General features: G+C 52.8%; 7 protein-coding genes across 7 annotated transcripts; 1 reads left to right on the top strand and 6 right to left on the bottom strand.

Annotated features, from left to right (window-relative positions):
• Nucleotides 1–267: 267 nt before the first annotated feature.
• Nucleotides 268–633, top strand: DQ04_00671240 (hypothetical protein; the record flags this gene model as incomplete). Its single annotated transcript, XM_009309497.1, has 1 exon — nucleotides 268–633. The coding sequence occupies one exon, from the start codon at nucleotides 268–270 to the stop codon at nucleotides 631–633; it is 366 nt and encodes a 121-aa protein (XP_009307772.1).
• Nucleotides 634–637: 4 nt separating this feature from the next.
• DQ04_00671230 (hypothetical protein) lies at nucleotides 638–2,419 on the bottom strand (the record flags this gene model as incomplete). The annotated part of the gene is made up of 1 exon (XM_009309496.1): nucleotides 638–2,419. One exon carries the CDS (start codon nucleotides 2,417–2,419, stop codon nucleotides 638–640), a length of 1,782 nt encoding a protein of 593 aa, XP_009307771.1.
• Nucleotides 2,420–2,709: 290 nt separating this feature from the next.
• Nucleotides 2,710–4,143, bottom strand: DQ04_00671220 (hypothetical protein; the record flags this gene model as incomplete). Its single annotated transcript, XM_009309495.1, has 1 exon — nucleotides 2,710–4,143. The coding sequence occupies one exon, from the start codon at nucleotides 4,141–4,143 to the stop codon at nucleotides 2,710–2,712; it is 1,434 nt and encodes a 477-aa protein (XP_009307770.1).
• Nucleotides 4,144–4,437: 294 nt separating this feature from the next.
• Nucleotides 4,438–4,767, bottom strand: DQ04_00671210 (dynein light chain; the record flags this gene model as incomplete). The annotated part of the gene is made up of 1 exon (XM_009309494.1): nucleotides 4,438–4,767. One exon carries the CDS (start codon nucleotides 4,765–4,767, stop codon nucleotides 4,438–4,440), a length of 330 nt encoding a protein of 109 aa, XP_009307769.1.
• Nucleotides 4,768–5,043: 276 nt separating this feature from the next.
• DQ04_00671200 (anaphase-promoting complex subunit 3) lies at nucleotides 5,044–6,726 on the bottom strand (the record flags this gene model as incomplete). The annotated part of the gene is made up of 1 exon (XM_009309493.1): nucleotides 5,044–6,726. One exon carries the CDS (start codon nucleotides 6,724–6,726, stop codon nucleotides 5,044–5,046), a length of 1,683 nt encoding a protein of 560 aa, XP_009307768.1.
• A 471-nt stretch (nucleotides 6,727–7,197) lies between these two features.
• DQ04_00671190 (structural maintenance of chromosome (SMC)) lies at nucleotides 7,198–10,722 on the bottom strand (the record flags this gene model as incomplete). The annotated part of the gene is made up of 1 exon (XM_009309492.1): nucleotides 7,198–10,722. The coding sequence occupies one exon, from the start codon at nucleotides 10,720–10,722 to the stop codon at nucleotides 7,198–7,200; it is 3,525 nt and encodes a 1,174-aa protein (XP_009307767.1).
• A 1,114-nt stretch (nucleotides 10,723–11,836) lies between these two features.
• Nucleotides 11,837–13,654, bottom strand: DQ04_00671180 (protein kinase; the record flags this gene model as incomplete). Its single annotated transcript, XM_009309491.1, has 1 exon — nucleotides 11,837–13,654. The coding sequence occupies one exon, from the start codon at nucleotides 13,652–13,654 to the stop codon at nucleotides 11,837–11,839; it is 1,818 nt and encodes a 605-aa protein (XP_009307766.1).
• Nucleotides 13,655–13,797: the final 143 nt, after the last annotated feature.

Below are 13,797 nucleotides of genomic sequence, written 5' to 3'. Positions count from 1 at the left end.
CCGGTCCAAAACAACCAGCTTCCGCTTTGCGCGGATAATCTTTTTCTCGCAATTTCCAGCTAAGTAGGGTAAAACCAACCTGTCTCACCAGAGTGGCCAAGGAAGTCTTCCATTTCCACACGGCGCCAAAGCGCATCCAGCGGTGACGGCCAATGTGGGTCTGGTCAAATTCTGTGGTGCTGGAAGAATGCGTAAAATAGACCTACAAGAAGATGCCCCCGAGCTTTCCCCAAACATATAGCCGGAGAAGCCCGACTTTTCTAGTCAATGACCAACCTCAAAGGCATACACGTCACTCCTTTTGCATTCGGTTACGCTGATGCACGTTTCCACGCGCGCCTGTTTGCACCTTGCCCCCGATGCTGCGCGCCTTATCGGGACATTGGCCCCCTTCTGCGCCGTAGAAGGTGCGGCACCAGTACCACCCCCAAATGCCATCGACCCACGTTGCCCTTTAAGGATGGCAAGGGGCACTTGACGCACACAACGCGGGCTGTTCTTTCAGTTTTTTTGTCCGACTTGCCTTCGTACCAAAGAATGGGTGATAAGATGAGCATGGAGCATTCAGTGTTCACTGCCTTCTCGCAGGATTTATCAGGCGTGCGCCGCAAACTTTGTCACAAGCCGATGTGAAAGACTAATCTGGCAAAAAGTGTATTGCAATTGCAGCGTCTAGACCCGACGAGAGCAAAACAGGCGCGACAGAAGTCAGGGCCCACCCTTTAGCCGATGTCTTCTGCAGCATTGTGAGAGCGAACACCCAACATCCTTCTATATGTCTGACCTGCTTACTGCTCATTAGGAGACTGAGTGCAGGTGGTATATTCTTCCTATTTGCCCCATTTCGGGTCGCGCCATACAAAAGAAGCGCCATGCACCTCCCCAAATGATACACAGCATCATCAAACTGCTGCTGGGATGTTGTGCAGTTGTGCAAACCATCTGCCATCACATCAGAAACTTCAGGCGGGGCATCCTCCGTACAACATGTAACAATCGCTGCTGCCATGCAGAGTTGCTTTGCAGACACTTCATGGCGGGACGCCCCAAGTTCCTTCGCTGCTTGGCATAAGGCTTCATCATTGGAAGCCAATGCCGCCGCACTGATTGCCGTAAGAAGAAGATGAGGTGTCCTTTTCGACGCGCCCTTCACTACGTTTAGGGCCGTGATCCACTCCCCCATCGCCCCCAGACGATGCGCCAGAGCCTCCGCATAGCGGTGGTCAGGCTTCGCAATTTGTTCGTAGGCATTAACACAGCTTACCCATGTGGCAGTGAAAGGAATATTGCTCTTAAACAATGCGTTTTTTAACCACGTCATGTGTGTCTGAATGCTTTGCACCGGTCGCGTTATGTAAAATTGGATTGCTTGCTGCCACAGGTTTCCGTTCACCAACGCAGCAAGTGTACAATTGTTGATGGTGGCTTGCTGACCTTCGTGGGGCGTGGGTATGGATTGTGTTGCTTGATAAAGATGTAGCACCTGTTCCCATTGATACGCCGCGTTCAATAGAGTCATAAGCTTTCCTATGTGGATTCGATCTGCATCATCTGCTTCACTATTGTAATTCATCACGAATGATGTGGCCACACGCCATTGATCGGGGGGACAAGAAGCAAGAAGATTCTCGATGGCGCGCCTCGGAGGTAGTTTCCCACCGTGGCGACAACTATACTTCTTTATAAGAAGTTCCATCTGTCTCACTATGGCTGCTCCATGTGTGGCTGTGTACAGAAGCGCAAGAACTGCTGTCACGCCAACCAATATATTTTCATCCCGTGTCACAAGATCGCTTTCAATGTGCGATACGAGAGCACACGCGCGACGCCATCCTTGGCGTTGTGATGCGGCAACCTTTCGAATCAGCACTTCGAAACGGTGGCGGGGTGAGAGCTGAAGGGCTTCTTCCCAGTGACCGGCAGCGGCAAGCCCAACGCTCACATCCACACGAATATCATCCGTCAGTATCCCCTCTGCTTTCTCCATCTCTCGTAGCAAGAAAATCGGTGTGTTTGGGCCAAGTTGCGACAGCTGCGGGGATTGAAGGAGGAACCGGTAGTGAGCCTGTCGCATGGGAACGCCAGCCAGACGCGCCTCCACAAGAGACTGCAACTGCTCTAACCCTAGTATGTGATTTTCCAACTCGGAGTTTACAGGGTCATATGTGTATGCCCTGCTTGCATTGGCGTAACAAGCCAAAACGGTTTCCAGTGTCTGTGCCTTTTGTTCGGGTGTGCCATTCCTTAGTACTTCCCATCGAAGCTGCCGCAGAATAGCGAGGCTGTGCTTAAGAACCGCGTGCCCCGGTGGGCCTAACAGGTGTGCGCGTGCCACGCGCACAAAAATACTCGCGCCATCACGGTGCCGGAGGTTTGGCGGTGATGTTAAGTATGCCTGCAGCGCACGTGTCCATGACATGGCATACACTTACGTACGCACACACACACAGACAAAAAAAAAAGCGCACCCACACCGTTTAACACCAATAAAGACAGTATTCGAAAGGAAGGTGGAAACAAAACAAGAACCAGCAGCACGGATGACGCACATGCATCTTGAAACTCATTGGAATTATATATATATATATATATATATATATTGAGCACAGCATCCATTTGCATCGACACATCTAAGTTGCAAGGAGAAAGGATAAATGTTTCATTCTCAAACAAACGGATATTTGTGCGTTTGATCCGATTTTCACCTTTTCAACTTTGCGTTCGTTTCGTCTTCACCACTGATGGCTTTGGGGCAAGTTGTTGCATGCTCCACCGCTCAGGAGCCTCCCCACCCACAGGGGGCTCACTCCATTTTCGAAGACGCGTATCCACCTCGTCGACGGTCAAGATTTGTGTTTCTTTGCTTCGGTAGGCGTCACTGGTGCGCTGCACCTCGTACAGCCCCTCCTTCAACTTCACCTTGACCCACCATCCATCGCCCATGTGACGACCCACCAATTTGCCCGTGGCCGCAAACTCATACGGCGTACCGTCCGCACGCAGCCCATGCACGTTAATTGTGCCGTCTTCTTCTAATAGGACCTCCATGACGCCCGCACCACGGGTTCCATCCCCTGCACAATACGAATTGTCCGCCGAAATGGAAACAAGACCCGGCTGCTGCACAACACTTGGTGTATCACCGCTGGGCTGGTGACCGCCGCAGACCGCCACCACGCCGCTTCTGTTCAGAAACTCCACCGCGTCAAGGCCCAAGTAATGCGGTCCATTAGAGCCCACAAGGGGATGCACGACGATAGAATGCGGAACAAAAGATACAGGAAAGGCGTATTGCCGCAAAAACATTCCACCACCACTCTCCATCCATTGTCTAAATCCTTCTTCCTTAAATTCATTCAATGCATTGACCCATTCTTCAGCGGAGCGTTTCTCCGTCATGAAGTTCTGTCTCTTCCCACCCTCAGCATCCAGTATGGATTGTCTCTCTGGGACAATCCCGGCGTTTTCATCGTCGACAATNCCGTGAACAAAGAGAGCACCGTCAATCACCTCTGCTATATTCCCACGTCTCAGGTACTCATAATAGACGCCCTCAGGGCGAGCGGCGTCGAGAAAACTTTGCGCCACCTCTTCATCCGTAACATTTCTTCCATGCAGTCGCTTTAGCTCCCTTCGCCGGCATTCGAAGGTCTCCATGCCCCCCATTTTGTAGGCGAGTGCCCACTGAAGGAACGTCACCTTGGTTACCGTCGGCGGCAGACCTTTTCCTTTAAGGTACTCCGCGTATGGCATCCATTGCTTGGCTCCTCGGGTAGTCGCTAAATCAATTGGAAAGACAAGGCGTTGCGCCTCTTCAGGGGTGACCCCCGCCTCCTCCAGCATCTTTGCAGTTGGCGCACCAAATGCCATCTTATTGATGTCGCGGTTCCCCAAAATGAGATGCACGCGAGATGGGTAGGCATCGTGGAAGTCCAGCAACACCTTGGCAAAAGTCATGTCGTCGCCACGATCAAAGACGTCGCCGCCGTACACAAAGTGTGAAGCATTGTCACAGAAGGAGAGACCATCGTTCCTCCACGTGACAACACGACTAAGCTCCACGTAGCGACGAAAGTACGACAGATCACCCTCCACATCTGTTAAGAAAGCCGTGCGCCGATGCAGTCCGCAGCGACGCAGCATCCGCTTTGCTCCTCCCCCCCCCCCTTCACCTTTTTTTTTGAAAAAAGGGTAATCCCCATAGAAGTTCACAATAAGAAGTCAGTCAAAGATCTTTGAGAGAAATGGGACACGAAAGGCAAAAGAAACCCGTAAGAAGAACAAAGCGCATCTCATCGGACAAGAAAATTTATTTGAAATTATGCCTTCGTCTGCCGCTAACAGTGTTACAAACTACACATTGAGGCAAGAAAACAAAAGACAGGTAAACTCTACACAGACACAAACACCTTTCCACTCCTTTTTTTTCTTTTCTCGTTAGGCCACCACACCGTACACGGTCACGACACAGTGCATCGCCTTATTCTCTGCATGGTACACATAGCACGCATCGCTCGCGGGATTCCATGAGCATGCCGACAACGCGTGAAATCCGGCGCCATTTTTTTGAAAAATGGCGGAATGTGCTATATACTTTCTGGGAAGCGCTGCTTCTTGAGTTAACCGCTGCACTATATTTTCCGTGATGGCTGTAACCATTGCAGGAACCTTATCATGCTGGTACCTCACCACTGGCATGAAGTGCCGCGCCACCACCTCTTCACAGATGCCCTTTGCATCATCGGCCAGTGTCAGCTTCTCTGCCATTGTCCCACTCTACCTATATAAACACGATACCTAGCTTCGTGTCCCCACTCTCCGTTATTCTTCCTTCAACCCTGTCCACGATCACTGAAAACAAGACAAGGCACAAAAGAAAGGGTTCGAGATATGACTCAAATAGCCCCCACCCCAACAAAACACAGAGACGCAGCTGTGGCCTTGTATCTCATCCCTCATTAGTCATTGTCCATGGAGTTCCGTAAACTTTTTTTTTGCCCCAAGCTCCTCTCTCCATCATTCGCTTCAGCTTCCACCCCCGTCTCAGGTGTTCACTTCCACAACTTCCGGCTCATCCATCTCCAGTCTCTCTAAACAACTCTTGACGTAGCCGACCCTGCGCGGATCCAAGTCCATCGCGGTGTGATAATACTGCACTGCCTGCCTAGTAAGCCCCATGAGGTGGACACATTTAGCAAGAGTCACATAAAGCATCGCCTCATCCGGACACTCCCGTGTCATCCTCAAAAGCTCGTCATGGGCCTCACGAAATTGGTTGAGACGAATCAGCACCTCTGCACGCTGGTGTCGAGCGCCGAGGTTCGTCGGGTGCCGCTTGATAGCGGTCTCGTAGATGCGAAGTGCCTCGCCGAGGCTTTCCCTTGTCGCGCCACGACGGTGATACGTGGCAGCATAGCGGTTCATGATGGTCGGCAAGGGGTTGATGCTGATCGCCTGCTGGAAGTAGTTGCGTGCCTGTTGCAGATTCTCACTTCGGAAGTACAATTCTCCGAGGCCTGCATAGGCGTTGTAATGTTTGCCGTCAATTAGGATCGCCTCGTGGAAGGCATCCACAGCCTCAGACTTACGGTCCAGGTACAGTAATTCGTACCCGCGCAGAGTGTGGGCATACGCAAACTCGTGGTTCACCTGTACCGCACGGTTGAGCATGCAAAGAGACTCCTTTGACTCCTTCACAAGGCTATAAGTGTTAGCCACAACACAAAGTGTGATGGGTGACACAGGCATTTCGTTAATGAGGGTCTGCGAGAGTGAACCAAGCGGTCCCATCTCTCGACGTTGCCACAACGCTGTACTGTAGTACACCAACACAGGATCAGCCAGCCTCCATGGTGCCACCTGTCGCAGACGAGCAAACTCTTTTGCCGCGTTCTCCACATCGCCGTCGTGAAAATAGGACATGGCAAGTGCCCCAATTGCCCACCCTGAGTCCCGTTCGGGAAAACGTTCGTGCTGGAGCAGGCTACGCGCTTCTTTGCAGCGGTAGGTCCACTGCAAGAATGTCACAGAGGCAAATGGTGACAAATACTGTCGCACCGCTTCACGCTTCACATGCTGAGGGGCGTTTCCCGAACCACTATTACCACTGGTGGAGCGGCGAGCAACGTCATCGGCTCCACCCGCAATTGGCGCCGCATCAGAGAACAAGCGGCGCATATCTTCTCGAGGTGTCCGCGCCGTCTTGACATGCTCCTCGTACGCCGCGAAGTTGAGCGGGTCCAACATAACGCTCCTGGCAAACGCCTCGTCCGCATTGCCCCGGCGGAGGTGCCGGCGGCACACGCCAAGCCAGTACTGCACCTCTGAGCACGAGCGTTTCTGATCCAGTTCCTCCAATACACTCTCTCCTTCCATGTACCGCTGTGTCATGCCGCACGCAACCCCTAGCAAGTACTGGCAGTCCCACCGTGCCGCAGCATCTGCAGCTATGTTGCCTACACCACCGCTATTATTACTGCTGGTGGTGGTGCTGGGCAGCAAGAAAGGATAGTGTGCCCGCAATAACCGGTAGGCCGTGCCAGCGTCCCCGCCTGTAAAGTGGCAGCGCGCCAAAGTGTGCAATGATTCATGCGTTGGTGCCAACGCGTAGAGTCGCTCCGCGCAGAAAATGGCGTTAGCATACATGTAGCTCCCAAGGCTTTCCTGAACGGCATCCTTCAGACCCTGCACCGTAATGGCCTTCTGCCGTTCCCTGTAGTATGCCATCTCTCCTTGCAGAATATGCAGGGGGGTGAAAAGGGAAAAGAAGAGAGGGAAAGAGAGAGTGCATGTTGATTAATCAAGAAGCTTGAAACGTTTTGCCCGGTTCCATTTCACACCAATAGCTTCTAGGGACATCACGTTGCCTTTCCTCCATTCGCAAGTCGCACGGGATCATCAGCGGAAAGGGGAAACTCCCGTGGGCCTCTTCTTTGCGTCGCCTCTCCCAACATTTTCCGTGTTGCCTCTTTTCTTTTGTCTGTCCCATTCTCTACCGCGAGCGACAGAGGCACACACACGACACCCTAGAACATGCCATCATGATGTCGGGGGGAAAAAGAAAGAAAGAGAGGCCTATGTCTCTCTCTCTCTCTCTCCCACACACACACACACACTCTCTGTTCGATCTATCTATGGACCAAACACACACACACACACACACTTGTCTGTCAGCTTGATTATATTTTTTTTTCTTGTTTACCTGCGCCTCGCCCCGGCCTCGATGCGGGTGATCTCGGAGTACCCCTGTGTGTTGCTCACCTGATAGAGCACGTCCGCGTTGTTAAACATGCCGTCTTTGAGCGAGACAAGAAGGAACTGGGAGGTTGGGAAGTGCGTCTGCAGCATCCGTCCAATGTTCTGTGTGTGGCTCGGATCGAGCGCGGCATCCACTTCGTCAAGAATGTACATGCACGCCTGGCGCACGCGGAGGATGGCTAGGATAAGACACAACGCAAGCAGCGACCGCTGCCCACCGCTCAGCTCTGACAACGACTCTTTTTCTTTGCCGTTGAACATCACCTTCACCTGCAAACCGCAGAGGTGCTGCCGCTCATCCCGCTCTTCGCGCAGCACTGCGGCGGCGCCAGGCAGACATGTAGAGAAGAGCTTTGAAAAAACACTACTCACAACCTTTACCATGCGGTCAAGCGCCTGCCACTTTTTGTCCTCAATACCGAGGATGCACTGCTGGATAGCGTCCCGGTCTTCGCCCAGTGCGGAGCGCTGCAGGACGAGCTCGTCGTACTCCTTCTTGCGCTCCTCGTAGAGGATGGTAGCCTTCCTATTTAACCGTTTCGACATAACAGCAGCCTGTGACTCGGCTTCGCGGAGCTCCTGCAATGCGGCGGCCGTTCGTTCCTTGTCCTCAAAATAGTACGGTCCATCACGGCGGCCAAAGGTGTGCCGCTCATCAACAAGCCATGCGTGGCGTCGCTCCGCTTCATGCACCGTCCTGTGCAGCTCCTCCACCGCCTTTGCGGCGTCACGCAGGTCTACCTCTGAATTCTTTACGAAGGTTTCAAGAGAGGACTTTCTTACCACCAGCTGCTGCAGTTCCTGCTGCACCTCTTCCACTTCCTTTTCAAGGCGTTGGCGGTGCTCTTCCGAGCGGCGTCGCCGCTCCATCACTTCTTGTAACTTTGCACCCGTCTCGCTCAACTGTGCCTTGGCCTGCTCATGCGCCGCCGTGCGTTGTCGTATCTCATCCTGTGTCTCGGTCATCTTCTGCTCTAGATCGGCGGCGGACTGTATCATGTCTGCCTCCAGTCGCTCAAACTCCGCCGCGCCCGCTTCTTCTTCGCGAACAAGCGCGCTGCAGCGCTTCTGCGCCTCGACCAGTTGGTCTTGTAATTCATTGCGGGCCTTGTCGGGGTCCTCCCTCGTACGCCGTTCTAACGCGGTCTTGCGCCCCTGCAGCTCACGCACCGCCGTCTTTGCCGCTTCCAGTTTACGTTGCTCCTCCTCCAGTGCAGCACGCATCTCCATGATGAACCCATCCGTCTCGCCCTGCTCAAGCTGCAGTTTATGCGATGCCAGTCCCAACGCCTCTTCAGCCTCCTTATACCGCTTAATAAGAGGACCGTGTCGCCGCAGCTGCTCCTGCAGGTCCTCCATTTCCGTCTCGAGTTGCGCAATTTTTGTCAGCAACGCCTCTACTGGAGCCTTGCGCTGTTGGTACGCTCGCACCTCGGCAAATATGTCTCGCAACTGCTGCGTAGAACCACCTGTCATGAGACCATTCGGTTCTGCCACCTCGCCGTCGAGTGAGACAGCCTTGCATCGCACAGCAGGGTTGTACGCCAGCTCCTGAGCAAGTGCCAGCGATGAGCAGACAAGAAACTGGCCGTACACAAATTCCGCGACGATGTGATACGCTTCGTCCTTCACTACTGTCAGGTCTTTGGCAACGGCGAGGAAACCCCCCATGCGTGCGGCAATCCGCTTCGCCTCTTCTACGCGTCCGCTTTCAATGCCTTTGGGGCGCTGCAACGTGTTGAGCGGGAGAAACGCCGTGCGATGTCGCAGTCCATGGCGAATGATCTTCTCGGCAACAGCATCGTTTGTTACAACGACACGCAGCAGCTGCGTCTGCGCACCCACCATAAGTGCCATGGCATATTTCTCTTCCTTTGGTGTGACAAGCTCCGCGACACGCCCGCGGATGTGCTGCTCAATTCCGGGGCACGAGCGGCGGTCGTACTCCACGTCGAAACCTCGTCCAGCGCCGCTTCCACTTGCCTCGCGCAGCAACGAATCGTTTGCCTGCCAGTGCTCTGCCTTGAGCCGCGCAATTTCCTCCTGCAGTTCGCGCGCCCGAGTCTCGAGGGGGGCCACAGTTAGGTACGCCGCTGCTTCAGCGTCGAAGCGCCCACGTTGTCGCGCCACCTCCTTCTTGAGAGACGCAATGGTGTCAGCACGGGCCGCTACTTTTTGCGTGGTGTGTTGAAGTTGCCGCTCCATTTCCTTCACGCGTTCCTCACAACGGCGTGCCTCGGCGCCGTGGTGGATGAGTTGACGCTCAATGTCAGCGCGCTCCTCTTCCAACGACATGCCAGACATGCCTGCCCGCACCCCTGATATGTGAAGCTCTAGGGAGCGCTTTAATTTCGCGACGTTCTCCTTTTCTAGACGAAGGCGCTCCATTAACTGATCACGTTTTTCTCGCTTCACCGTGAATTGCTCCGCCTGTCCTTGCTGCCGGTCTTTCTCTTTTTCTAGCTTCTGGACGGTGCATTTAAGTGCATGCAAGGCATTCTCCGCGCCTTCCACGTGTGCCTCATCCCGTGCCATTTGCCGCTTGAGCGTACTCTCCTCTTCGTGGAGAGCCACGACCGCTTCAGCCGGCGCCGCAAGGTCACCCTGCAGCTGCATCAGCCGCCGTGTTGCAGCATCTTCCGTAGCAGGCAGCGAACGCATTTGTTCCCTCGCTGCGGCGACGTCTGTCTCAAGCGCAGTGCGCCGTTCACTCCGTTGCTCCAACTGTTGCTGGTGTTCGTAGTACTCAAAGGCGATGCGAAACCGTCGCTTTTCCTCAATGCCCTCACTCATCTGTACGAACCGCTCATATTCGTCCTGATCCGCCTTCATTGCTCGCAGCATGGGGCCTATCTGCGTCTCTATGTTGTCGTCGATTTCCTCCATCTTCTTTTCCTTGCTACGGATGAGGCTCTCAGCAGTGCGCCGACGGTGGTCAAACGCCTTCGTGCCGACTGCTTCCTCAATGAGGGAGAGAATGTCCTGGGATCGCATGCCAATCAGCTTGTGCACCGTCCCCTGCAGCACCATGAAATGAGGGTTGTCCACGTTGAGACTGATGCTCTCAAAGAAGCGTTTCACCTTACTCTGCATCGATACGGTGTTATTAAGAAAGAACTGCTGCTTCCCACCCAGCTTGATCTGCCGTCCAACGGTAATGATGGGGTACTCCTCGCAGCTATACCCGGGCGGGGCTGTGCGGGGATCATCATTGATAAATTCAATTGTCACACGCGCCGCGTGGACGCCGGTTGTGCCGGCCCGAAAAATAAGTTCCCGCGGATCTTCGGCGCGAACACGTTTAAGATTTGTAATCCCCATCACAAAGCAAATCGCATCGAATATGTTCGACTTGCCGCTGCCATTAAGGCCCGTGATGGCGTTGAAGTGTGGGCTTAAGTCATCCAGTGCCTTGCGGTGGGCGTACGACTTAAAGCCATCAATGACGATGCTCTTCACACGCATTTCCTCCTCTCTATCTATCTACTTATTTCTTCTCTGGGACTACGTCCCTGAGCGTGAGTGGCAGCCGTCTCCTCTATTTCCGCAAAGCGGCGTCGAGGAAGCGACGAGGAGAAAGAGAGGAAGAGAAGGCATTTGATTTTCCTTTTGAGAACCACGCCATCTTCATCTTGTGCATCTGGGCAATACCATTTGCGTTCTTCTACCTTCCTGCTCGACTTCGGTCTCGTGCCCACTGCTTCTTCCTCCAATTCTTGCTTTCGTCTTACAGCTTGCAGCTACGCGCACACTTCTCCTCCATTCACATGACTTGTCTTTCCACTGAAAAGCGGCACAGTATCAGTCACCGCCTGTTGTTGTCGTTGTTGTTTTTCATTTTGTCTTCATTTCGTTCCTTTCCATTTCCGCCACCGGCTAAATGAAAAATAATGGCGATGGTGATGACAAACGCGAGCCAGCCCAGCTTTGGTTGGACTCATATCATTCACTTCTTTTTCTTCTCACATTATTTCTTTTCTCCATGTCCGTTGCTCTCACGAGAATATTAAGGGCGGCGTCGATACACACACACACAGACGTAGACGTAGACACGTACACACACACACACACACACAGATATATATATGTATATATGTATATATGTATGCTTGTGCCTGCGCGCAGAGGGACTTAAACAGGGGAGGAGAGCTAAAATAAGAGGCATGAAGAGAAAGGGGTGCGGATCGTTGGGGACAAATGCGTTCACTTCACACCGAAGGTGCGTGCAAGAAAAAAAAAGAAAAAAAGAAAAAAACACACCAAAAGGAAAAGAAAAACATAGTGAACGGAGATGATACATGACTCGTTTCGCGCGTTGCCTTGACGCTGGCGTGGCACGCACTGATGTGCGCTTATCCCACACCAACTCTATTACACCATCTGCCTCACCGACCTCTTCCTTGACCACAAACCTCAATAATAATAAGTTCTTCTTCCTCTCTTCCCTCCTCTTTCATTTTATTTCTCTCAGTGCCCTCTCTCTGTTTTTTTTTTTGTTGTTGCTTGATCTCTCTCTCTCTCTCTCTCTTTCTCCCTCTCTCATCGTCTGTCATTGTCATCGCTATCTCGTTCCTTTTCCTCACAGAGCCACGAATGGGTGTCGCAACAGCTGCTCCGCCGTTGACCGTTTCCTCGGGTCACGCTCAAAGCACAACTCAAGAAAGTTCATGAGCTGCGGATCCAAGTCCTTCGGGATCTCCGTCGGAAGTCCTGTCGAGTGTGCAATCTTGTACACTGCCGCCCACATGGAGTTGCACTCAGGCCACGGGGGCTTGCCAGTGATCATTTCTACGACAGTACATCCAATTGACCAAATATCACTCTTCATGCCGTACCCGCCAGCCTCGCATTTGATCACCTCTGGTGCCATCCAGTACGGTGTCCCAACCATTGTTTGGCATCCATGGGTTTTACTACAGACGTCGTCAATAGCCTTGCTGCATCCAAAGTCAGCAAGCTTTATGATCCCATCAAGCGATACCAAGACATTGTCGCCCTTGATGTCGCGGTGAACAATACCACAATCATGCAGGTACTTGACACCGCAGAGCATTTGGTACGTCCATTGACGCACAGTTGGAAGTGGAATTTTTTTGAATTTCTTCACAAACGAGTTCAGTGATCCACCACTTACGAATTCCATAAATATATTAAGCGTGCTATTCTCCCTTTCTTCTAGACTACCGTAATACTGCACAATATTTGGATGATGTAGCCGCTTCATCAGTGCAATCTCGCTGCGTAATTTTTCCATCTCTTCGCGACTGGAGAGTGATCCCAACTCAATCACTTTGCAACACACTGTTCGCCCACTTACAAGAAGAGCCTCGTAGACTGCCCCAAAGCTGCCCTTGCCGATAATTTTGAGTTGCCGCCAACCTTCAAGGTCCGCGTCAGTGAGCACCAAGCGATTTTGCTGAGGGGATGTCAACGGACTTCCTGGGTTGCTATTCATACTGCCGTGAAATGAATGCGTTTGAGTTCGTCCCGTTCCCATAATGCTGCTCGCTACATTGCTTTCCTTAAAGTTATCAGTGGTACTGAGGGTTGCGTCGGCAATTTTCGAATTATTGTATGATTTCTTATCATCAATGGGGTATTTCCCCTCTTGCAGCATGCGTAACTTCCGCGCATCAAGCGACCTCACGTCAGCGAGATCAATATGATCATCTTGTATCCCTACATCTGCAACAACTGCCTTATGCACCATCTGCCGCTGGTCATGTTCACCATTGATAAACACGCCAGCAACCCAATCACCATTCGCCATCCACTCGCACCCCTGCCCATGCTTCAGTCCATCCTTGAAAGATCCTACATATTTGGCGCCGTCGGCCCAAATATAAGTCCCTTTACCGTTAGGCTTCCCGTGGGCAAACTCACCCTCATACACGTCACCCTCTGGGTTCGCCATGACGCCTTTTCCCTCTTTTTCGTTGCGCACAAACTCGCCGTGGTAGACGACGCCATTTTCCTCTGTGAGCTTGCCCTGACCGTGGCGCATGTTGGCAAGCCACTCACCCTCATAAACGCTCCCACCCACATACTCCATCTTACCGAGTCCGTGGCGCATGTCATCTACCCAACCCCCTGTGTAAACGCCAGTGGCGTCCTTCAGCACCCCGAAGCCATCCTGCAGACCACATTTGTACTCGCCGTCGTAGCAATCCCCGTCCGCCCACGTGTACACACCGCGGCCGTCCATGGTGTCATCAAGCCATTCCCCCACGTACGTGTCCCCACTCTTCCACACAGCCTTGCCATAACCGGCCATGTGGCCCTCCTCGTCGACGGTGCCAACGTAATAGCCCTCGTCGAAATCGATGCGGTTAGGCTCCGGTTGGAGTGGCACACCCCGGAACTCACTAAGGTTCGCGCGCTGCCTCTCAGAATCCATCGCTGGATGGAACCCGGATGCAAGCAAATTTAAGCAAAAAACGTATTGTTGCTTCAATGGCGTTCAACACCACCCCCAGGCGCGTGCGCGCGCGCAACACAGAGAAAGAGCGCGCAAGCACTCACAGGTTTTTCTCTCGTATC

The sequence above is a fragment of the Trypanosoma grayi genome (genome assembly GCF_000691245.1).
Source record: "Trypanosoma grayi strain ANR4 Tgr_67_V1, whole genome shotgun sequence".
Lineage (NCBI taxonomy): Eukaryota > Euglenozoa > Kinetoplastea > Trypanosomatida > Trypanosomatidae > Trypanosoma > Trypanosoma grayi.
Note: the sequence above shows the minus strand (reverse complement) of the source record. Positions and strands in the feature narration are given on the sequence as shown.